At 43.6% G+C, this 26,190-nt stretch overlaps 1 protein-coding gene across 2 annotated transcripts in view; it reads left to right on the forward strand.

The window, feature by feature from the left end:
- The first annotated feature begins 6,873 nt into the window (after positions 1–6,873).
- LOC105888540 (kinesin-like protein KIF6) overlaps positions 6,874–26,190 on the forward strand; it is a 36,802-nt gene continuing 17,485 nt past the window's right edge. The window contains exons 1-6 of one of the 2 annotated variants that reach the window (XM_031580152.1): positions 6,874–7,130; positions 8,624–8,679; positions 10,273–10,323; positions 10,500–10,584; positions 10,694–10,829; positions 16,652–16,722. In XM_031580152.1, coding sequence (XP_031436012.1) covers positions 6,964–7,130; positions 8,624–8,679; positions 10,273–10,323; positions 10,500–10,584; positions 10,694–10,829; positions 16,652–16,722 — 566 coding nt within the window. In that variant the 5' untranslated portion in view covers positions 6,874–6,963. The remainder of the gene's footprint in view (positions 7,131–8,623; positions 8,680–10,272; positions 10,324–10,499; positions 10,585–10,693; positions 10,830–16,651; positions 16,723–26,190) is intronic. The other variant, XM_031580151.2, reaches the window with a different exon arrangement.

Below are 26,190 nucleotides of genomic sequence, written 5' to 3' on the forward strand. Positions count from 1 at the left end.
AATTAAGTTTCTGTGTAGTCTCCCTATCTCATCTGTCTCCTGCCCAGGCTGCCCTATGACCTTGGAATTTATGTCACTGGTCATCCTAAACTTGAAAGCATGTGCTTTGTATGTTGTCTTAGGGCCCCTCTGTCTGAAACCTGTTTTCCAACTGCCTTCAGTTTGCTGGTTAAATGGTGAAGAATATCGTTGGTATGGGTGGAAAGCTAAACAGATTTCCCGTGAAAACACCACTGCTATACTATATAACAGACCTCTATGTTAGCTCTGACGTTAGTTGCGGTTGCGTGATTCTAGCAAAGAACTCGATGAAATGCCGTCTGATAGTGATGTCGGTTTATTCTATGTACCAGACCTCGAGCACACACAACACGCTACGATGGAGAGAGAGAAGGAGATATTAGGAGGTATGGTCCATAGTGTAGTTTGTCTTCTGGTTGGCCTTTGACTCCACAGGCCGCGATGTCTCCTCAATTCTCCTTGCTCCGTTCTCTCACCGGTCGTAGCGGTTGGTGTCTCTACGGCATCCTTTCTTCAACACAACACCCTCAGTATACAAATTACATTTCAGTTATAGTCAATAGAATACACAACTTAGCATAATGGGTGTGTCTGTGGTCTGGTTGTGTGCATGCTGGGCTACCTATATATGAAAAGGTGTGAATGTCAGCAGACAGGAAGGGTCTTTCTGACCATTTGTGTGTTAATGAAGGTAGCGAGAATGTGACACATTCTTGTGGGGGAGGAACTCATATGAGTTGAAAGTATATGAAAAATGCCCAAATCTAACAATCTCCCCATCTGATCATAAATCAAAATACATCATGATCACAATAAAACCTAACAAAACCATAATGGACATAATCAGACATAGTGATCAAACAATCCAACATTGTTACAAAATTTCAACAAACACCATGTGTTCCCATAGTGTAGTGGTAAAAAGGTTTAGAACAGAACACATGTTCCTATAGTGTATCAATCTTCAAGATCTGGTGTCTCTTGAAACCAATATGCCATGTCCTTTATCTTCACAGGTGAAATCGAAAATCCCATTATTTGCTTGGGTACAATTATTTCACGGCCCTTTTTGCACAGCGACCCCCGCCTTCCGCGAGCTGTGAATGGCGACCATGCATTTCTGGTTCATCAGTTTCTGTTGGTCAAGTCTTTGAATGTTGTGTCGTCACTGCTGTCCAACGGGTGAGGTGAATCTGGACAGCGGTGGTGGCTTGGTCAATGCAGCGGGTCAATGGTTCTTGCATTTCAGTTCCCCTCATGCTGCTCCTTAGACTGTTGTTCTGAAAAACAAACAGAGAAAGCTGCGGCAGTATCACATATTCCAAGAATGAGGCATTTCACTCATAGGACCAGAACAAACTATTTTGAAAAAAAAAAAAACATAACACTGAACATTAAAACTGCCTTAATACTAGGGCTCTGGCCTATATCATCAACCCATATCTCATAATCATGTCCATAATCAAGTCCATCATCTAAATTCCCATCCAATCATCATATCATTGCTAAAAGCAATGAAATGATTAACACAAGAGCATGACTTGATTTCAGCCGTAGTCAAGTTGCTTCCCTCTTGCGCTCCACCAGAGATGGTTGTTCTGGGGCCATGCATTGTGTGCTGTGGGTGACGTCCGTTCTCCCTGTACCATGACTGCAGCAGAAGCAAGTGACAATACTGTGCGTGGTCTCTTAGACTTACACAAAGTATGTTCCCCATCACGTGGCTCTGGATTTCTCCTCACCAATGGGGCTATCTGCACGGCTCTTGTCATTTCTGTACAGTATTGACTCTCAACTGGTCTAGCATTCACCTTATGTTCATGCTCCAGGAGGTCACGCTCTCGGCCCTCCAAACCTACAATTCTCTTTACAACTTTCTCAGCTAAAGCATCGCCTATAGCTTCCACTAACTCTCGTTCTATGTGTGTTTTGACCTCTGACCCCAACGGCGCCACAGTTTCCTGTGCCTTCTCTATCATCCCATCACAGTAACCTGGCACTGCCCACTCAACATGGCACAGCCCACTCTCAACTGGGGATTTTCCATCTGGCACCGAACGTAGGCCATCTTTCTCAATGGTTACACACATATCACCTTTGTCAAGGTGCTGACTCTCAGCTGCCGTAAGAGAATGTAAGGAGGGCAGATTCAGTTTCCCGGAACCGCAGACATAAGGGCCTGTCTCTGATAATCGTTTAATTTAATAAACCTACAGAACATACTTTCATTGTCATATCTGGAGTGAGGGTTGTGCTTCCTCTTACCAAGGAGACGACATTTGTCAGCCCAGTGTCCTTGTTTTCCACATTTATGACATGCATTCCTAGATGTCTCTATTTTCCTAGTTCTGATGCTTCTAGGATCACCTTGATTTCCCACTTTCACATTTCTAAGCATGAACTCTGGATCTGTGTGTAGGCCATGTGTGCTGACATTTCTGACCCTTTGTTCTGTATTGCGTTCTATCCTCCTTGCTACATTAATTAGCATCTCAAAGGTGAACGTTGTGTCTTCCCAACCGGGTGTAGTCAACTTAACAATACTTCTGAGCTCAGGGACAGTATTATGCAAGAAATTTGCCTTCAAGGCACCGTTGTTATTGGTCATAACATTCTCCTCTGTCATCCCGCTCATGCCTGAATGTCTTAAGAACGCTTCAGCAAATCTTTGGGCAAATTCATCCACCGCTTCATTAGCCTTCTGTCTACAACCAGATATTTTTCCCCAATCTGTACTTGCATTGGTAGCCTCCTGAATCCACTCACGGACTGCCTTCCAGCCATGATCTAGGTTCTGTTGATCCTCTCCTAACCCAATATCAACATCCCGTTTCACCTTGTCAGCCTCTGTGTTGTTTAGCACAGTGCACAACAGTGAAACGCCATCATATGGGTGCAACTGATAAATCTTTCGCAAACGAGTAATCTTAGACCAGATATTCATCCCTGCTTTACGCGGATGCTGCAGGTCCTTTGACCACTGGTCAATATCTTGCGGCTTTGCAGATTTATAAGAATGCACTACATTTCTACCAGTATACCTAGATGTCAAAGCTCTCAATCTGACCAGGCCATCATTAACACCTGAGTCTACATTCATGTTCTTTGACCCACAATTAGCAATTAGCATCGGCATTGTTTGAAAAGACTCTCGTCTCTCCCCCTCCCTGGGTTCTTTCAGGCTTGCTATTTCTGCATCGTTCTTGGCCTGTCCTGCTTTTAATGTTTTCACATCATCTGCAATTGCTCGAACTGTGCTGTTCTCAACATTCAGGCGCCATTCTAGCTCAGTCTTTTCATGTCTTACTTTAACCAATTCACCTTCAAGTGACGATACCTTATCTCTCTCAATCTTCAGAATTCTGTGTGATTCCATTTTTTCTTGTGCCCTCTGACGGCGCATTATCTGATCTAAGGTAACGAGAGAAAGTTTGATTTTATCTTTTTCGTGCAAAAGCTTTTCAAAACTGCGCCTGATGTCATCAAGTGGCCAAAAGTCATTGTCGGGCGGAATGTTGGACTGCAGCTCAATTTTCCTCTCGGTCTCATTCAACTTGAGATGACTATTCAAAAAACCTCTGATTGTCTTAATCATGGTATTCTCGTCAAACTCACGCACTGCCAAATCACCCATCTCAATAGTAGGGATGTTTTTGGTCTGGCTCAAACTTCTCCTGAACATCTTTAATTGTTTACAGATAGACAAAAATAAACGTATAACTTATAATGTTACAAAACATACATTATCTTCCACAAAGTTAAAACTTAAATCGTATGTACACGACTTCCCACTTAGGCCTCGCCTACTACGTTATCTCGAGGTCGAATACTCCCGATGAGCTTCACTGTGCCAACGAACGGTCGCTTGCGATATCAGTTTTAAATCTTAAATTAAAACGTCTGGTTTTTGATCAATAATCTCTAAGCTAAACAAGATGCCCACATCAACGCAAAATTAGCTCATCGGCTATTTAAAATCATGCGATTCGATTTCACAGGACAACCAAGCATCAGCTAAATTATTACCAAGCCTTCAAGCACCAAAACAAACAGCCTACGTACGGCAACTTATTATTTCATAATCAATTTCTGCTTTTCAACCAGCCAATTGAAAATGCCACGCTTCTGTGGAGCGGTCATAAGAATACCTAAACCAGTATGGTAGCTTGCTTATTGCATTTCCAATTCTGCTTTTTCAGCCAGCTAATTGAAAATACCACGCTTTGTGAAGCGGCCACAATTACCCCTACGGTTAAAATAGTAGCTATTTCCAAATAAATCTAGACTAGGATGACCTAGAATAGGAACGGCACCAACACACAACTGTGGATTTCCTCTCAAACGTACACATCTCTACTGGGCCTGTTATTCATTACATGAATGCAAGTGTACATAAAACATACAGCGAATTCTCCCTCAAATCACTGCAGGTACGGAAACTTAGGAGTCCTTGCAACCTAACTCAGACTAAACTTTAACGATAATTTCTGTTCTTTTTTTCAGCGTTAAATACAAGATATTCACTCACCGTTTGGATTGAGGCAGCAGGCTTCAGATGCGCGTCTCTCCTGGTCGTTAATTCTTGTATTTTTTGTGAAACTGGGTGGAAATACCAACTGAAGAATATCGTTGGTATGGGTGGAAAGCTAAACAGATTTCCCGTGAAAACACCACTGCTATACTATATAACAGACCTCTATGTTAGCTCTGACGTTAGTTGCGGTTGCGTGATTCTAGCAAAGAACTCGATGAAATGCCGTCTGATAGTGATGTCGGTTTATTCTATGTACCAGACCTCGAGCACACACAACACGCTACGATGGAGAGAGAGAAGGAGATATTAGGAGGTATGGTCCATAGTGTAGTTTGTCTTCTGGTTGGCCTTTGACTCCACAGGCCGCGATGTCTCCTCAATTCTCCTTGCTCCGTTCTCTCACCGGTCGTAGCGGTTGGTGTCTCTACGGCATCCTTTCTTCAACACAACACCCTCAGTATACAAATTACATTTCAGTTATAGTCAATAGAATACACAACTTAGCATAATGGGTGTGTCTGTGGTCTGGTTGTGTGCATGCTGGGCTACCTATATATGAAAAGGTGTGAATGTCAGCAGACAGGAAGGGTCTTTCTGACCATTTGTGTGTTAATGAAGGTAGCGAGAATGTGACACATTCTTGTGGGGGAGGAACTCATATGAGTTGAAAGTATATGAAAAATGCCCAAATCTAACAATGGGCATACATTGTTAATAGAAATAAAATGTTAATAAATTCATACCTAAACTGAATTTATCTTACACATGATGTAAGATAAATATATACCCGAAGTCGCTTTACAGAGTCCAGTAGTCATACACACATAGTCATACCGGTGGTGGTAAGCTACCTCAGTAGCCACAGCTGCCCTGGGGCAGACTGACAGAAGCGTGGCTGCCAATCAGCGCCAACGGCCCCTCCGACCACCACCAACATTCATTCATATTCACACAATGCAATGCATGTCTTTATGATGGTGGGGGAAACCGGAGTACCCGGAGTAAACCCACGCAGGCACGGGGACCTGGAACGAAAGGACCTGGAACGACCTGGAAGGACCGGGATGCGAACCCAGGTCCTTCTTGCTGTGAGGCGACAGTGCTAACCACTGAGCCACCGTGCTGCCCGGTCTATCACACAAAAACGTCACAGAGTAGCTCGTCTGCGACAAAAAAACGTTGCTCCACCTACTGTTCTGGCGGTGAATTGTTTTCAACACCCACAGCCGTCAGAGAAGTATAAATCAAAAACAGAACAGTACGTCCGAATCCGTTCAAATCCGTTTCCCCGCCCATCCGTAAAGAGGACGGACACCGACGCGGAAGTATAATTCGACCTTTACTCTATTTCTGCTGCTTGTCCTCTCCTATCTCTGAGTTTGGGAAGCCTGTGTGTCCCTGCTCTCTTACTCTCTATCTGTGTTTGTCCTCTCCTTCATCATTTCTCTCACTCATTCATCTCAGGATCGGGGTTATGTTATTAATTCATGCACTCAGGTTTGTCAGGTTTATTTAGTAATTTAAGTGTATCTGGTCTTATTGGCATCCAACCTGTTTATTCACTTGCTATTATTTACAGTTGTACTTTCGGGTTTTACATTACATTCAGTTTGAATGGTAAATAAAACAATTAAGCTTGCCGCTTATTGTATTAATAAACAGTTAATTCATGAACTATTCATACAAGCTCTTGTGTCCCCTGCCATTACATTAACTAAGATAACTAACAGTAGGCTTATATAATGCTTGATAATATTATAGGTTAATTTAATCATTTAATGGATTTAATCAGATTCATTGCATCTTTCTGCACTGTTTACCACTCTAATGCATTCTGCTGTCCCATAAAGTGGGAACACGTGGAAACCTTCCAGCCAGGTGTTTTCCATTCGTAACATGTTGATTCTGGTAACACATCAAATCACAACACATGGCCAACACATTCCACTGACTTGGTCACCGGATTTCAAACCTATCGCCCTAGATCCTCTACAGGCCTCTCAAACTGGCACGCCTGCCAATGTACTGAGCAGAACCGGAGTGGCCACTGGCCAACTTTCACGCATTTCGCTTGAGTCTCACACCAAATAACAAAATGATGTCATTCATAACAAGCTACTCATAGTAGCCATTTAACCTCATTGCATGTGCTTGCAGGCAGTATGTCCATGTTCCATTGTGTAGCCTTATTATACAGGCATTATACATCATTAATATGCATTATACATTATTATTATGCATTATACAGCAACTGGATAGCTACCTAAGTCATAGAAAGTTGCTAACAATCCCAACATTAGTTTGATTGATGTTGCCAATGTGTGCATTTCAACAGAAAAATAAATCTGTCCAATTGAGTTCTGGAAACCTACATATGGCAAACAAACAAAAGGGAGAAATGAATAACAATGAAGAGGGTAAGACCCTCATGTAGCCACTCAACACAAACACAAAATGTTCCCACTTCCTTAGTTCCAGAGTTCTCAGTAGGACGGCAGGAGGCTTTTGAAATCTTCAGGAGAGACCATGACAACCAACTGATCATTGAGGAAAACAAGTCTTTACTGAAACAAAGGTAAGTGACTGGACTGAAGCGGTTCCTCTGGGAGTTTTATTACTTGACAAAAAGACACAAGTGTGCGACTAATCCTCCACAAAAGAACCCCAACATAAAAACATGCAGAAGAACAGAAAAGATCGCTCTCCTGTCTGTCCCTGACCAAGACTGGACACTGGATCACTTGGCCCGGTCCCCGGGCACAATAAAGGCTGCACACTGCTTCTGGCTGCCCTTGAGGAAGGACAGCTCAGGATGGGTTAAAGGACAAATTTCACTGTCGACCTCTTCGGCATGTGTGTGTGTGTGTGTGTGTGTGTCCTGTGTCGCCGCCCAATGCACGTGTGTGTTGTTGTGTGTCGTGCTGGGTGACAACAACTTTGACTTTGACTTTGACTTCTACTTCAGCACCAGCCATGTGCCAAGTTCAGCAACAATGTCCAGTCTTAAAAATATGTTGATTAACTGTATGAACAATTTGAGAATAGTCTTTATTTTTACTTTCTTTACTTTAACTTAACTCTATTTAATAGTCCTCATTGTGCAGAAAGCAGGAATCCCAGGATTGTCTGGATGTTTGGAACACAGTAGTAGGATTTGGCATCATATTCAAGCAGCAAGGACAGAAGGTAGAGACCCTTGTTTGGTATTTTTGGACTCGGTCTTTGGATCGGTGCCACACAGGCTGTTGTTGCCAACCTGAAATCTATTTTAGAGAAAACGGTGACGAGCTTAGGTAGGTGGTACAATTCCACGTTCAGTGGACAGGTTGCAGAGCTTAAATAATACATGGTTAATGCTATCATTGATAACAACATCTTGCCAGGGAAATTGTGGAGCTTGCAGTTCGGGCTTTTGCGATGCATAAGGTGGCCTTTGACTGTGTATGAAGTTGCTATTTCAGAGATGGGGAAATTTGAGAAAGTCATGAATAAGGCAGTTAGGAAATGGCTTGGGGTGCCACATTGGCCTAATTCAACAAAACACTTTTAGAGGAAGGTGCCCACTTGACAACCCTAGTAACAAAAAGGCATATTTACATTTACATTTAGCAGACGCTTTTATCCAAAGCGACTTACAAGGATGTATACACATTTTACATTTACACTGATGGCACACTGCACATCAGGAGCAATTAGGGGTTCAGTGTCTTGCTCAAGGACGCTTCGACAGGGAATCGAACTAGCAACCTTCTGATTACCAACCGACTTCTCTACCTCCTGTACCACTGTCGCCCCCCCGCATATCTTTGTTGTTGTTGTTGTTAGGTAGTTGAGTATGTACAGTGGTTGTGGTGCACCCTGTTTGCTATAATACATAGACTAGGTTGTTGGGCAGTTTATTTGCATATGATATTTAGTGGTTTGGCTGCTGTGGGCCAAGTTAATTAAAGTTAATTGCATGAATCAGACTGGCAACTTAACTTTGGAGTCCTTAATACTAACAAGACTTGTCCATTCCTTTTATTTGGATAACTATCATAGTCCTTGTGTGTCTGTCCTTCATCACAGGTACTCTGAAGCCAAGACTTTAGGAGAGAAGGTCAACAATGTAAGAAGCAAAATCAGTAAGTATTTCCACTAAAAAAGCAGTAAACAATTGTATCACATATACCCCCTTTCCACCAACATGAACTAAGTGCTAGTGCCGGTTCGAAGTTGGTTCAAAAACTAAGAATCAGTTTGCTTTACCATGGGCTAGAGAGCCACCATAGAGCCACCATTATGTCACTGTATACGTCTGTATACGTCTCCACTTCACTAGCCATGCTAGTGCCAGGCGCTTTTAGTCTTCCTACGCTGTCTTTTTAGGAGTTTAAATGTTGGATTTTGTTTCCACGGTGCTTTTCTTTTTTTCTTTTTTAATTACAATTATTCCGCACATCATCTCCAGAGTTGACTCGAGGTCCTTGACAATGCCTCATAGAGACTCATAGAGACCACTCGTGTGATCATTTATTACTCTCTCTCTCTCTCTCTCTCTCTCTCTCTTACAGTCATAGAGACCACTCGTCTGATCATTTATTACTCTCTCTCTCTCTCTCTCTCTCTCTCTTACAGTCATAGAGACCACTCGTGTGATCATTTATTACTCTCTCTCTCTCTCTCTCTCTCTCTTACAGTCATAGAGACCACTCGTGTGATCATTTAGACACAAGTTAGGTTAGCGACAAGTGGAGGCATTCATTCTTCAGCAAAGTCGGCAACCGGAGGACTAAACATGGGTTTACTTTACACGAGTGAACTAGCTTGCAGAAAACAACTATTTCGTATTATATCAAAAGTACGTTTTCTTGCTGTACCAGTTAACAGAAACACCACAGCGGTATTCACTGTAAAAGCTGCTACTTTAGCTCATTCAGAAAGCTAGTCAACAGCTCCCTCATCTAGCTCTGACAACTTTTTTTCTAACAAAGTTCTGCTGAGAATGACGGCGTTTGGTTTGACAAAGTTTTGTGTGAGGATGACGCCGTTTGGTTTGACAAAGTTTTGTGTGAGGATGACGCCGTTTGGTTTGACAAAGTTTTGTGTGAGGATGACAGAGGTTTTTCTGAGACTGAAGCCGTTTCGCCTGAGTCTGACTACTTTTGGTCTGAGACCTGACGCCTTTTCGTTTGAGTCTGACACTTGAGTCTGAGATCTGAGGATGTCCTAATATGAACACCGTACCCAGGCAGTGAGTTGGCCCCTGTGCATTCTGTGCTAGGCTGAAGGTATCAGACACAAGTTTAATCCTTGTGACAACTTGCCCAGCTCTCTGCTACATTAAACCTTGACCAGAGGTTTGAGTTCAAACTGGTTAGCTTTTTTGGTCTTGGTTCATTGTCCTGCAAGGTAAGGGTATTTCTTTGAGGCACAAAGTCAAAATGATGTTACCACATCCAGCACTGCTGTGTTCAATACATCTACAGTGAAAAGACTGTAGCAGATCCTGGGCTACGAACATGGTAGCCCCTACAATGCATTCACTTAATTGTTACTGTTTTTAGGTTTTAAAGGCAAAATTGCATCAGTACATCCAGTACTGTTGTGTCCAATACTTTTTACCTTTCTGCACATGTTTTCTTGTGACCTCTTAGTTTGTATTTTGTCCTGATCTGTCTCATCTAATATATATTCCTTCAAAACTCCTCATGCCCTGTCTCCTGTCAATTTGTCAGATGAATTGAAGAGACAGCTGGAGCTCAGAAGGAGGCAGACGGCTGTGCAAGGTTGGTTATAATCTATCTTTGTAAAATCTAATCTTTTCACTCCACATTTTCTGCTTAAATGCAAGGTGGATTATTGAACTGGTAGTAGAGTTATATACTCACTCATCTTTCATTAATAGGTCATTAGTAATCCTGGGTATTAAGGGTGAAGTAATGATTGGCAGTGTTTTGTGTAGGGTTGACAACAGGATCTCCAGTCCCAGAGAACCCTGGCCCTGTGGAGGAGAGGCTACTCTCTGAAATTGAAGAGGAAAAAAAGAAGTAAGTGTGTGTGCATGTGAGCAGCCTCTTGTTATTCGGTGACAAGGTAGCTTTTAGACACTTTTAGGGGCAAGGTCAGTACTTTTTTAAGAGCTGCTGTCATTTACAGCTATAAGAGCATCTTTGGCCGGCTGAAGGGACTGAAGACAGAGATCGAGCATTTACAGCTGCTGCTGGAGAGGGCAAAGGTCAAGCTACAAATGGACTTCCATGAGTGGTGGAAACAGGAAGCCAACAAACCACAGGTGCCACAGCATGTCAGGATTGAACATATTAGCATGATCACCAGACATATCCCTCAGGATTGAACATATTAGCATCATCACCAGGATTGAACATATTAGCATCATATTAGCATCATCACCAGATATATCCATCAGGATTGAACATATTAGCTATTAGCATCATCACCAGACATATCCATCAGGATTGAACATATTAGCTCCCAGATTAGTTGACCACTCATGATTGACCCTCTAAAGTTTTCCTCCTTTTTCAGGTCAGCTTTCTCTGACTTCCAAGTTCTCTCTCCTCCCTTCCATCTCGTTTCCTTCTTTCTTCAGTGTCTTGTCTTTGCCCTCAGCTCCATCTATTGATTCTCCTAACCATCTCCTTCCTCCCCCCTCCTTTTGACACTTTCACTTATGCTCCCTCTCTCCAGAACCTCTCTCCTCTATCTATCTATCCATCACTCTTTCTGTCCCTCTACAACTCCTATTTCTCACACTCTCCATATCACTCCATTTTCTCTTCTTTCCATCTTTACTCTCCTCACTCTTTCATCCCTCTATTCCTCTATGCTGTTCTTTTTTGTAAGTCAGAGAAAGCTGACATGAAGAAGGAGAAGAAGAGGGGGAATTGATGGACAGAGTAATAGAAATGTATGTAGACAGGATGAAGAGAAAGACTGAAGATAGTAAATATGGAAAGAAGGAGAGAAAATTGAGTAATACAGAGAAATGGAGAGTGAAAAGGGAGCTGGAGAGGGATAGATAGACAGACAGACAGACAGACAGACAGACAGATCGACATATAGGCAGAGTGGAAGACGTGGAGGATAGAGAACTTGAAAGTCAGAGAAGTCAGAGACATGAAGAAGAAAGAGTGGGAATTGATGGACAGAGTAATAGAAAGAAAAATGGGAAGAGTGAAAAAGAGTGGATATACATAAAGAGAGTGATGAGAAGGAATGAAGATGAAAAGAAGGAAAGAAAATGGAGGGATGCTGTGAGGTGAATTCCCCCTTCTCACCGAGTTCTGACGCACATTCCCCTGCAAGAGAGGGAGAGGGACATTGGACTCTCTCTCACACACACACACACACACAGACACACACACACACACACACACACACACACACACACACCTAGTTACTAGTTCACTAGCCACCTGTCCTTTGAGTAAATTAGTAAATGACTGAAAGAGAAAGAAAGACAACACATTTAAGAGATGGAATAGAGAGAGTGAGTGAGTGAGTGAGTGAAAGAGAAGACAAAGAAATGTAAAAGATTGAGATGTAAGACGTTAAGAGAGAAAGAAAAAAGAGTGATAGTGATAGTTCGATTGTGTGATAGTAATGTAGTGAAAGTGTAATTGAGTGTTAGTGTTAGAGTGATTGAAAAGAAAGAGTGAGTGAATAAAAAGAAATGAAAGAGCTGGGGCAGTTCTGCCTTGACACATTGTGATCCAGGGAACATTACAGCAAGAAGATCGTTCATTTGATAATCATTTGACTTGAAGAAATGGTGTCATCTCATTGTGTGCAACACCCAGAACATTTCACCTCTCTGGACCTCAGTAGATCAAATCAAGCTATTGATTACGGTAGCAGGATTCTGGTGAAAGGTTGTCCTGGCAGTGCTACTGTCACCAAATGACCCCGTTGGTGGTGGCTGTACAGGCATTATACCGGTGCACCTCTCATTTCATGTGAAAATGAAGTGCCTTGATCCCCCTTCTTCCCTAATGTGAATGTCCTCTTTACATTTTTACACAATTATTGTTTAACTCCACGCAACAGGTACAGAATGCATTTAGACCAGGGGTCTCAAACTCAAATGACCTGGTCACCTGGTCTGTTGGCTTGCCTATCACAATACTGTAGATACCACTTTTGAGTGTGGCAAATTCACCGCGTGTGATTAGTGGTACAATGGTAAGTGTCAGGCAAGGGAAAGATCAAAAGACAGGCAGGGTTCGATACCGTGAGTGAGAGAGAGGGATTCCAGGCAAACAATCCAAATCGTAATCCGTAATTCGTAGTCAGGGTATCCAGATCCAGAGTATCCACTTCCAAGAGGCAAACAAGTGTTTCAAGACAAAGGGCTAATAGCATGAGAACATGAATGAGCAATGACAAACATGACGGCAGGTGGAGGAGCTTGCACCCCTGTACATCAACGGTTCCGCAGTGGAAAAGGTCAGCTGCTTCAGGCTCCTCGGGGTGAACATCAGCGATGACCTCACCTGGTCTGCTCATACGGACAAGGTTGTCAAAGCGGCCCGGAAATGCCTTTTCTTCCTGAGGAGACTGAAGAAGTTTGGCATGAACCCAGTCATCCTCACCAACTTCTACAGATGTACAATAGAGAGCATCCTGACTGGGTGCATCACAGCGTTGTATGGGAGCTGCACAGCCAAGGACCGCAAGGCCCTTCGTAGTGTGGTCAGGACTGCGGAGTTCATCATCGGCAGGGAGCTCCCAGCCCTGCAGGACACCTACCACACACGATGCCTCAGGAAGGCTGGCAGGATTCTAAAAGACTGCTACCATCCAGCCTTCAGACTTTTTACCCCGCTGCCTTCTGGAAGGCGGTACTGTAGCATCCAGTCTCGTACACGCAGATTGGAGAACAGTTTTTACCCCAGGTCCATCAGGCTGCTACAGTAAATGGACATTGATACACCACCGCCACTTTTGCACCGTGACTTCCAACCTACTGTTTGCACTAGCAGTAATACCTTATCAGGAAAATTGCACTACCTGTTACTCCCTCACTGGGTTGTATGTAGGTTAGTATAGGTCAATTGGTGAGCATAGTTTATTATATGTGTATTATATGTTATATGTATATATGTTAGTATTATATGTATAGGCTGTTATATGTATATTTAGTATTATATGTATAGGTTGTTATATGTTTAGCACACTGTATTGTATATTTATCTTGTATATTTATTTAGTAAGGTTATTTAGGTTATTATATGTTTATTATGTTCATAGTACTTGTACAGAGTGTACGTCATGGTTTGTTATGTTATATTATGTGATGTTATGGTATGGTAGATTTTTGTGCGGCACCTTGTCGTAAGAATTTTAGTGCCCAGTCTGACCCTGTGTCATTTTGTGCAACTGACAAATAAAAGACTTGTAACTTGTAACTTGTAAACAGCCTCAGGTTGCTTTTAAAGACACTTCTTCGTGAGTCTGGTCGAGCCGGCCTCACGCCGCCTCTTTTGTACCCTCTGCTGTCTTGGAGGGCATGCTGTGTCTTGGATCGTGACAGTTAGTGTTGTTGAATAGCAAGTAGCTGACCTGAGTTCAATTCCTGAACTCAGGTCTTTGGATTAAGGTGTTTGTTATAGTTACATTTTTGGGTCACTTTGTCTCATTGATAGCCCATGACTTACATACGTATATAGCAGTAAAAGTGGGATAATGTCTTCATCGACAACTACATCTATATTTTTCCTTCATACATGCATATTTCAAAGCAAATGCTGTACTGCACCACTTTTGTATAGTTGGTAACAAAGCTGCAAACAAACAAAACAAAGCAGAAAAATGAATTTTCAGCAAAAATCTGAATAATTTTATTTTACAAAATAAATGGATTTATAATAAAAATATAATAGTCTACTGATATGCTGATCATTGATGGTGCGCCGTCTATGGTTATTCCTCAGAGCGACTTCCATGACAGATCAGCATGCCCAATTACGTCACACAGTTGCTCAAATACATCCCTAGCTGTGATATGGCATTGCATTGTTTTTACACAAAGTAATTCCTCTGTCACTTTAAACTGGTTGTTAACACCGCAGACTGAGCTGAGCATTATCATTTATGTCAGTGCTCTCGTCCAGAGCCACAGAATACGCACTGAAACTTTTGCTTTTGCCACAGCTAGATTTATTTTCCGATAATGACCGCCGGACTATACATTATCCTGCTTATTACTTGTCAAAACGAAAGAAGACATTCCTCCAAAATACCTCTTTTTAATGATTTTGTTGCCATTTCGTGACTTCTGCCAAGAAAATATTGTTCCTCACGCAAATAGAACTTTAAAGTTTAAGTTGTTACGTAGCAACCCATTACTTGCTGACTTCAATTACATTTCTGTTACGTTATATGACTGGACTACTTGATGGCATGATACGAAAGATGTGAATTAGAAGCACAAAACCCGTTGCCAATGGCAGCGGTAAAACGTTGGGGTGGCCCATTCAAATCAATGGAACTTTTTACAACATTCTGAGGAGCCGTATAATAAAACTTGATTTCAAGTGGCAGGCCGCATGAAATCGATTGGCGGGCTGGGAGTTTGAGACCCCTGATTTAGACAATGAGAGGAAAAAAGGAAGAGAGTGAACAGATTGGGACAAGAAAAAGGCCTGAAGATGAACATGATTTGTTCAGTCGCAGTCTCAAAGTCTGTTTTATTGTCACACAGCACACAACACCACACACATGCATTTGGCGGCGACACAGGACACACACACACGCATGCTGATGAGGTCGCCGGTGAAATTTTCCTTCTGCCTTTAACCCATCCTGAAGTCCTTGTCCTTCCTCAAGGGGCTCCAGGAGCAGTGGGCAGCCTTTTACAGCGCACGGGGACCAGGCCAAGTGTTCAGTCCAATCTTGGTCAGGGACAGGACAGGAGAGTGATCTTTTCTGTTCTTTTGCATGTTTGGGTTCTATGTGGAGGAAACCCTTGTGAACACAGGGAGAACATGCAAACTCCACACAGAAAGGCCCGGGAGATAGCCCACCTGAGCACTGAAGGCCTGGGGAGAACCTACCCCCAAGACCAACAGCGTCCCATGCAGGAATCAAACCCAGGACCTTCTTGCTGTGAGGCGGCAGTGCAAGCACCTGAGCCACCGTGCCACATTGACAACATATGCAATTTACTGGAAAAAGATTTATTTTATTTTATTTATTTTATTATATTTATTTATAAAGCGCCAAAACAATTAAATTGTGTCAAGGGGCTTTACAGAGCACAGAGCCTGAACCCCCTTAGAGCAATCACAATGGCGGCAGGGGCAAGGAAAAACTCCCTGTTAATCAGGAAGGAACCTTAAGCAGAACCACGGCACATAAGGGGGGGCCCATCTACTTGAGGTCGGCCGGGAGGAAGATGCAGTCAGCTTCGCAGAAAAAGCTTAAAATGCAGAAGGGACCAAGATGGTGGAGCTATTTATGAAATCAGATACAATGAGAACAGTGCACAGACAAGAGAGGAGAGTTGGCAGAACTAGATAGGAAAATGAACAGTCGGGCAGCAGAACCCTGTTTTTATGTACAGGCGATGAGTAAAGCTTGGATAAAACAAATCAATTTTACATTGTGTGGTCTTCATTTTTATTGGTATAGGTCTTTAAATACATCAAGTTTTTTTTGTTTTTATTATGCATGAACCAACTTGAGTAAGCTATGTAGCTAGCTGTGGTAGGCCGCTTCACATTAACAGTTGCTTGCTAGTTAAAAAAACACACAGGATACAAGGTCAGTAGTGAGGTTGTGGAGAGGAAACCGAATGATTTGTTCTTTAAAAGTGTGAAAGTAAAAGTGTGTCAGTAGCAGTCAAGACATAAAAAAAGCATTCTAAAAACAAATACTTACTTAATGATGTTGCATTCTATCACACTTATAGAAACCTATTTGTCGGCATATGCATTTCATTCTGTCCCATTCATAGGAACCTATTTGTCAGCATATGCATTTAATTTAGTCCCATTCATAGAAACCTATTATGTCAGCATATGCATTTCATTTGAAGAAGGTTGTTCCACACCTCCATGGTTTTGAAGACCTACTGCACTCATCTGTTCACAGCACCCTATATTGGAAGTGACTTCTGCTGCAACTAGACCCCCTACATCTGTCTCCAGTCCTCCAGCAATCAGGTAATTCATTCCAGAGGTTATACTCAGTAATTTGCATCCTTCTCCTGATAAAGGGCATGACTAACAATAGACAATACCTGCCTGTACATTAGGCAGATTTGTTGTCATCTTACTTACAGCAATAGTAAGCAACAATTTGCCACTTCATGTTTCATAGGCAAGTCGTTTTTGTCCCATCTTCAACAGTATATGGTCATCTGAAGGACAGATAAACACACCTGTTGTTTTCACTAGCAGCCTCGGCTATGTGCTATGTAGTTCAGGTGTCCAGGACAGACCACCCAGCACAAATGTAAGGAAGGCTTTGATGATATTGCCAACTACAAAGTGCAATCAAAAATGTCCAGGATTATTCCTGTAGCGAACGAACAGAGCACAGCACAGCACAGAAGCAGGTGCAATGACTTTTGCTGCACAAGGCGACTATTTTAAAGGGGATGGCGGCCAAATTGAAATCAGGTACGTTTTTTTTATTTTTATAGGCACAGTCCAAGAACTTTTTTTCCGCACCTGGTATATTGCCAATAGTTAGCATGATTATTTAGAAACCAAGACACATTGTAGGGAAACTTACCATGCAAGACCAAGTTGCACTCCAAGGTCCAAATTCCATGCGATCTGTAAAGGGCAGTCACCATATAACCACTGACAGAGAATATTGGCCAAGAAGGCTTATTCATGTATGGGACAGTAGAATGCATTAGAGTGGGAAATATTTCAGCATCAACTTTGTAAAGTGGATCAATCCCCACCTTTGTAAATCAGTAAAACGAATTAAGGGCACGCTGTGTGTTGAGTGTCAGGAGCCCCCCCTCGAGGACCGGCACCCGACGGTCCAGGGAGGTTCGGGTGTGTGTCGAAGAACTCTTGGATTCAAGGAGTTGTCATAAATGTCCCTCCGAGAGACCCAGGACCGCTCCTCCGGTCCATAGACCTCCCAGTCTACACGGAACTCCAATCCATGACCTCGTCGTCGAACATCAAGGAGTTTTTTGACTATGTAGGTCAGAGTGCCATCAATCCTTCGAGGTGGAGGAGGGTTCTGGGATGCTGGAGACAGCGGAGAAGAGAAGGCTTTGCGTAGCAAAGAGACATGAAAAACAGGGCTGACCCTCATTGACCGAGGGATAGACAACATGTAAGACACCGGATTAATTCTGCGTGACACTCTGAATGGTCCCACATACCTGGGTGAGAGTTTTTTGGATACTGCAGGCATAGGCAATCCCTTTGTAGACACCCAGACCCGATCACCAGGGTTGTAGAGCACTGCCACCCTTCTTTTTCGATCCGCCTGGCGTTTGTGTTGGTTTGTGACCCTGATGAGGTTCTGGCGGACCTTTTTCCAGAGACGACGAAGGCGCTGGACTGAGGCTTTCGCTGCAGGCACCGGAACCTCTGTTGGAAAGGCAGGGAACAACACTGGAGGGTATTCTGTAAGCACTTCAAAAGGAGACATTCCGAAGGATGAAGATTCTAACTGGTTGTGAGCCAACTCTGCCCACATCAGGTAACTTGCCCAGGTGGTAGGGTTAGAAGAACAATATGATCGGAAATATTTCTCCATCTCTTGGTTGACTCGTTCAGTCTGGCCATTAGTCTGGGGGTGATACCCAGAGGTGAGACGAACAGTTACCCCCATTAGCTGCCAAAAAGCCCTCCAGAATCTTGCAATGAACTGTGGACCCCTGTCAGATAGGATTTCCTTAGGCGTGCGGTGGTAGCGAACCACCTCTTTAACTAGCGTTTCTGCTGTCTGCCGGGCCGTTCGGAGCTTCTGTAGGGGTACAAAGCGAGAGGTTTTTGAAAAACGATCAACAATGACAAGTACAACTGTAAAACCATTGGAGAGGGGCAACCCCGTAACAAAGTCAAGAGAGACATGTGACCAGGGGCGACGGGGTATGGGCAGGGGGTGCAAGAGCCCTTGGGGGCGCTGGTTGTCGACCTTGTGGGCAGCACATACGGAACAGGCTGCGGCATAACCCGCGACATCCTCCCTCATAGACGGCCACCAGAATGTGCGGCTAATTAGTTCCATGGTTCGGTGTCGCCCGGGGTGGCCCACCAGGCGAGAATCATGACCCCACTCCAGCACAAGTGGCCGTTGTGCCGTTGGAACGAAAGTCTTGGAGGATGGTGTGTTAGGTGGTGGTTGTTCTAGGCGGTGGCCATCTTGCACTTGCTCCATTAGTATCCAACAGACCGGGGCAACAACACAGGTGTCGGGAACGATTGGTTCTGGTGTTCCTAGAAGGCTATCTGGGGCAAACTGGCGAGAGAGGGCATCGGCCTTGCCGTTCTTGGACCCTGGTCGAAAAGAGAGTGTGTAATTGAAGCGTGTGAAGAAAAGGGCCCACCGGGCTTGACGAGGATTGAGTCTGCGGGCCTCACGGATATACTCAAGGTTTTTATGATCTGTCCAAACCATGAACAGATGCTGGGCCCCTTCTAGCCAGCTGCTTTATAGTCATGGGTGTAGCCCACTCCAGGACTGCTGTTACTTTTGACTGATCCATTATTAATCCCTGGGGAGAGACCACAAAGCCAAGAAAGGTGGTGCTAGTAGTGTGGAACTCACCTTTTTCCAGTTTGAAGAAGAGCCGATTTTGGAGTAGTCGCTGAAGCACTTGCCGGACGTGTTGAACGTGAGAATCTAGGTCAGAGGAAAACATTAAAATGACGTCCAAATAAACAAACACAAAGTGATCCAAAAAATCCCTCAGCACATCATTAACAAGGGCTTGGAACACAGCAGGGCAATTAGACAGGCCAAAAGGCATTACCAGGTACTCATAATGCCCCGAGGGGTTATGAACCCTGTCTTCCACTCGTCGCCCTCTCGGATTCTGACGAGGTGGTAGGCATTCCGGAGGTCTAACTTTGTGAAGATTGTGGCTCCTCTGAGACGTTCAAAGGCTGTGTTCAACAGTGGCAGGGGATACTTATTCTTCACAGTTATTTTATTCAGCCCCCTGTAATCAATGCATGAACGGAGCCCACCATCTTTTTTGCCCACGAAAAAGAATCCAGCCGCAGCAATAGAAGTGGACGGCCGGATAAGTCCATTTTGGAGAGCTTCCTGAATGTAAGGATCCATTGCTTTTGTTTCAGGGATGGACAGGGAGTAAAGCCTACCTCGTGGGAGTGCTGTGCCAGGAAGGAGGTCAATTGCCATATCATAACTACGATGTGGAGGGAGCAAGGCTGCACTTTCCTTACAGAAAACCGCACTGAGGTCACTTTACATGACGGGCACCTTTGGGGTATCAGCTAGTGGGGTCAGGGCAGCTGCAGCGGCAATACTAGAGATTGTGGGCTTTTCTGGTGGCCGATGGGCTGTAAAGGCAGGTCCTCACTGAGTAAGAGTGCTAGTGGCCCAATCGAAGGAGTGTTGATGGGTTATGAGCCAGGGGTATCCTAAGACAATGGGATCTTGAGGAGTGTCAATCAAAAAGAAAACACGGCTTTCCAAGTGTGTGTCAAGTGTAAGCATCTGCAGGGGCCGGGTGCAGAACTCTAGTCGTCCAGACCCCAGGGGACGTCCGTCTAGGGCCTGTACTGCTCTTGGAGCCTCACAACGAGTGATCGGCACCTGTAACTGGCGTGCTAGTGTTTGGTCCATCAAATTAACTGCTGCCCCTGAATCCACCAAGGCTTGTAGACTTACTTGAGACCACTTGCTGGAACCCCAGGTTAGACGCACAGGCAGGGAACAGCGAGACGTGGGAGCAGAGGTGACATCTCCGCTCACCAGGAGGCCCCCGGTGGGCGCGGCCTTTTCCCTGGAGGTTTGGACAGTTAGTGCACAGGACCCTGGCCTCCACAATACATGCAAAGGCCCTGTCAAATCCGGCACTGTCTCTCCTCTTGGCTTAGCCGAGAACGACCTAGCTGCATAGGCTCCCCCCCCATTATGGTCTACGGGGGAACCGGCCCGATGTGGTGGCATTAATGGCAAGGGAGAACCTTGGACCCGGGTTGGCGGAAGAGAGCGAAACTCTCTGCATTCTCTTCGTCTTTCTCGCATGCGTTTGTCCAACGCTGTGGCCAGAGTGATGATGTCATCCAAATCTTCGCCCCAGTCTCGATTCACCATCTCGTCTTTCAGTGACTCCCTCAACCCTTGGTAAAAAGTAGACACTAGAGCTTCACCCTCCCATCCGGTTTCTGCTGCCTTCCAGACGGAGCGCGTATCGAGGCTTGTATCGTTTTGCCGAAATGACATCACTGGTGAAGTCCGAAGCTTCATTTGAGTCAAGTGCTTCACGAAGTGGTTCGTTCGTTGACTTTTGGCGGGACGCTTCGACTTTATAAGATGTCCCAATTCCCATCTCGTATTCGTGGTTGTTGTCAGTGGTTGGAGACAGAGATAGTTAGAGACATAGCGATAGTTGGCGATTTAGCGGTAGTTGGAGATTTAGATTGTTTGAGATAGAGTTATGGTGCCAGTTAGGAAGAGAAAGTCGTCACCCGTGTGGGAACACTTTGATTTGATTTCTCCTAATAAGGTCTTTGTAGCTTGTATGACTTCCCTGACATTAGCCTATTATTGTGTTATTTCATGTTGTCACGGACCTTTAGTTTAATGAGTATCTTTTTTATTCGTAGGTGAAATGTATGATCTGTGACAAGCAACTGAGTTACAATAATAACACCTTCTCCATGTTGAAGCACTCTCACTACCCTTAGTTTTACAAATGTACTGACCAGTATTCCAAGAGCACTTTAACTAACCTCTGTTCCAACGGCATACAGAAGAGAGTAAATATAATTAGCAGCCGTTTATAATCAAACCATCGGATTAAAATTCGCTATGACTGGGAATCAAGTGTTCCGCGCATGAGGCGACGTCGCTAACCGTTGTGCCACCATACAATCCCTAAATCTAAAAGTCAAACAATTACTAGAAGAAAGAATAGAACAATAAAGCCTTTATTGTCATTTTATTCGCATACAACGAAATTTGAATTAATGAAGGTACGTTTTTTTCACCATACGTTTGTGTTTATGTTATTTTAGCAGGCCTTGCGCACCACAACAAATTGAACAAATTCACTGTCCCGAGAAAACCTTTTTTCAACACGTTTGGCTGGAAAGCTTCGAAGGTTCATGAAGCTTAATTTCGCCGTCACTAGTAAACAGTCCAAAACGTAATCCGAAATCCGAAGTTGAGGCAAGCAGGGTCAAGCACAGATAAAGAGTTCACGTATCCAAGAGTTTCCAAGTAATTCCAAGAGAAGTTTCCAAGCGAAGTAGCGCCCGTAGCATGCAAACCGTGAATGAGCACTGACAAACAATTCAGGGTTCCTTTTAAGCATGGCCGCTCACTTCCTCACCAGCTTGGCTGAGCCGGCCTTGCTCCGACTCCTTAGTGCCCTCTGCTGTCCTGGAGGGCACGCTGTGTGTTGAGTCGTGACAATGAGATATTTAGTTTAGTATTAAATATGTAAAGACATGGCACATGAATTATATGATTGCTGAAAATTAAACATTTTTGTTACAATAAACGATTTTTAATTTAGGTTAGGTTTAGGTTTAGATTTAGGTTTAACTGTGACAGGTACAGATCCAATTAAATGTAAAATTACAGATCAAACTGGTAACAACCATAAACAATGATAATTGTATTAAATGAAATGGTTGCCAATTGTGAAATACTGTATAATGGTTGCTAATTAAACCAAATAAATGCATTGATTGCAAATAATCTGAAAAACCGTGAGTGAGTGAGTGAGTGAGTGAGTGAGGAAAAGATAGAGCAAATAGGGAGAGCTCAAGAGAAGTGCTCAATGATGGTGAGAATAATAGAAAAGAGGGAGGAAAGGAGAAGAGAGGAGAGGCTGAGAGAATGGGGCCAGCCTTGTTTGGTGGTGGCAGATAGAAGGACAGAATGAGAGCAAGGCTGAAGAGGAGACTTGGGGCCTTCAAATGCCTCCTTTTATACTCCAAACCCCATTTCCATACATTTGCTACAAACAAATCCAATGTCACTACACCATGCCCCTGATGCCTTAAGACAATACCTTTTTTGCCCAAATAACCCCTTGATTGGTCATCTGGAGCTGCTGGGTCAAGGAGGCTGATTTGCATAGAGAACTAAAATGAGACCTACGTACTGTATATGCTGGCAACGTAGATTGGTATGAAACCAAGAGAACTAAAATTAGACCTATGTGCTGGCACCGTAGATTGGCATGAAACATGAGAACTAAAATGAGACCTATGTGCTGGCACCGTAGATTGGCATGAAACATGAGAACTAAAATGAGACCTATGTGCTGGCACCGTAGATTGGCATGAAACATGATGTAAAAAGGTGAAGTCCCTCCCCCTTCTCACTGTGGTCCAGGAGGGAAGAAGGACTGGACTCCCCTACCTAAATGGTTGGGTCTGGATTCCCCCACCCCTTTGGAGGGGTCCAATTACCTTTTAATTGGACCCAGGTGGCCTTACTTAAGGTGCACCTCATTGTTTCATGGAGGAGAAGGACAGACTGAACATGCTGGATGGAGCTTGGACAAGGTACTAGACGAAACCTGAATGCTCAGAGGTGTACCTTGTCTAGTATAGGCTTTAGTGTGTTCAGTTTGTGTTTGTATGTTTTGGGGTTTTACAAAAACCCTGTTGTAAATAAATATAGCTATTTTTATGGAAGCCACTGTCTCCTGCGTTGTGTGTTCCTGCCTGCAACCCCATTTTACCAGACTACATCCCACATGGTGAGATGGCCGGCGCGAGCGGTCTTTCACACATGAGAACTAAAATGAGACCTATGTGCTGGCACCGTAGATTGGCATGAAACATGAGAACTAAAATGAGACCTATGTGCTGGCACCGTAGATTGGCATGAAACATGAGAACTAAAATGAGACATACGTATGTGCTGGCACCAGAGATTGGCATGGAACCATGATCACAGTGCTGCCCATATTGTAGGGATGAATTGGTTTGCATTTACACATTTCTTTAGATATCACAGACAGGCTGAGCTTCTCCTGCACCTAGGTGTCGGGCTGAAAATGCTTATCAGTTGGTTACCTCACAACAAGTGGTGATTGATTACACCAGATGGATGGGTTTTGTTGGAGCTGTAAACAATGCAAGTCCTGTTGTTAAGAACTGAGACCTTTTTTACCCTCTGGTCAGACTTTGGAAATCCGGGTGTCCATTTTGTAGATTTCTCAGTGTGCATCAAAAGAGAGTTTGAGAGACTTTAGTCTGTTCAGAAAAGGTAGCTCTCTGTTTACAGTATTTCTCAATTGCTTTGGCACATTTTTCCATTCACTGTTTACTTTTGCAAAACAGCTCAAACACAGCCCTTAACAGAAGCTGAAATGACCAAAACACTATATGATGTTTTCAGAATGACACCACTTTCTCAAAACTTATCACACACCCATCAAAACCAAACATTTCCATCAAAACCTACAATTTGTGCTCAATTGAAAATGTATGTTTTCTCATTTATTTAACAATGGATAACAAAATTCAAACTACAGCTATCAATATCAACCTCTGAATCCAACACTTCAACTTTTGTGCAACACCCTCACAGTATTGACTATTTTACCAATGACAACATACTACACTTTGGGTTTTGTACTGAGCACTCTTACTTAGGGAATATACTGTCAGAAAGTATTTGAAATATGAAAATTTGTATACAGTAAAATATTGTAGTACTGTTTTTGTATTGCTGAATACTGTAAAAGATTTTGTAAACAAGGTCCTGTCAACACCATTGATTTACATTTGTTCTATAGTGTACAAAATGGCAAAGATTCTGACAAAAAAATGATTTATTTTGCAGTAATTTTTTCACATTCTCCACAGAAATCAAAATGACAGGCTGCAATATGCAGAAAAAAAGGTCAAATATCAAACAAAAAGGTCCATAAAAGCAAATGAAAAGCCTGTAAATATTCATTTTTAGGGGTTGTCGAGGAGGGCCTGACGATCAGGCCACATGTTTTCATCCACATCACAATTTATGTTTTCCATAGTAATGCATCTCGGGAAAAAACTTCTGGAATGGCGAATCCATCCCTGGCAGCTTTCAGCGCCAATTGCCAAGCAGGCTGCATTCATTGCATCTATCAATGACATCTGGTCATAAGGCCTGTTGTCATACTTTCCACCTCCAGCAGGAGAAAAACTCCTCGATCGTGTTTAGCATCGGGGAGTATGCTGGAAGAAACAGCATCATCATCCTTGGGTGGGCAGTGAACCAGTCATTCACCACTCGTGAATGGTGAAATGCCACATTGTCCCAAATTATCACAAAGCGGGACATGTTCGCCCTGAACAGGCCTCGCTCATGTGGTAGCACCAGCCTTTCATGTAAGGCATCGAGAAATGTCATTAGGCGATCGCTGTTGTATGGGCCTATGCATGGGATATGGCACAGGACTCCATTTGTGGATATGGCGGCGCATATCGTGATGTTGGCACCCCTCTGCCCTGGCACGGTTACTGTTGCCCTGTGACCAATGATGTTACGGCCACATCTCCTTATTTTGGCGAGGTTAAATCCTGCCTCATCCACATAGATAAAGACGTAATGGGTTGCGTCTGCTTCCAGATCCATTACTCTCTACATTCAAAAAGACATTCAGAGTAAATTACCACATATACAGAAGGTGCTGTTTTCTACAGTAATTGAATGTTATGCAGCAAGACAAATCCAAATGCAGTGACAGATCCGTACCTGTACATACTGTGCATGCGCTGCCTTCACATCGTCCCTATTCCGTTGAAATGGTACCATGTATAGTTGCTTCGTTGCCACCAGATTGCGTTTGAGGATGCGGCCAATTGTTGACAAGCTGACTCTGTTGACATTGATAAATGTCCCCTGGTCAGCTAAGACCGCTTCCTTGATCTCCCGCAACCTGATGGCATTGTTAGCAACTACCATGTCCACAATAGCAGCCTCCTGTTCTGCAGTGAATATTCTGCCCCTGCCACCAGTGTGGGCCAGTGTGTTGATTCTGTAAAAAATAGTGCAATAGGCTGTAAATACTGTTAAATATACAGTAATCAGAATTCTATCTGTATATTTTGAAAGTCAGTTACTCTATTGTAATACAGTACTGCATTGTATTGTGGCTACACACTTTACAAAAGTATAGAAATGCTTGTCACAAGAGTGCACATACAGTGAAACACAGTTCAGTAAATTGACTGTAAAGACAGGCAAAGTGACTTACCTATTGTCATTGCGGAACGTTCGAACAATTGATGCCACAGTATGGCGGCTCAGGTTTGGCTGAACTCTTTCGCCAGCCTCTCTCATGGAAGACCATGGATTTACAACATGGTCAATGATGGTTGTCCTAATTTCGTTTGAGCATCTAATTCTATGTCCTCTGACAGGGGCCCCTCGACCTCGACCTCGACCTCGACCTCGACCTCGACCTCGATCCATGCTTGCTTTCAACTTCAACCTATTGACCTCTTTTATAG

Source organism: Clupea harengus, chromosome 14, assembly GCF_900700415.2.
Source record: "Clupea harengus chromosome 14, Ch_v2.0.2, whole genome shotgun sequence".
NCBI classification, from domain to species: Eukaryota; Metazoa; Chordata; class Actinopteri; order Clupeiformes; family Clupeidae; genus Clupea; species Clupea harengus.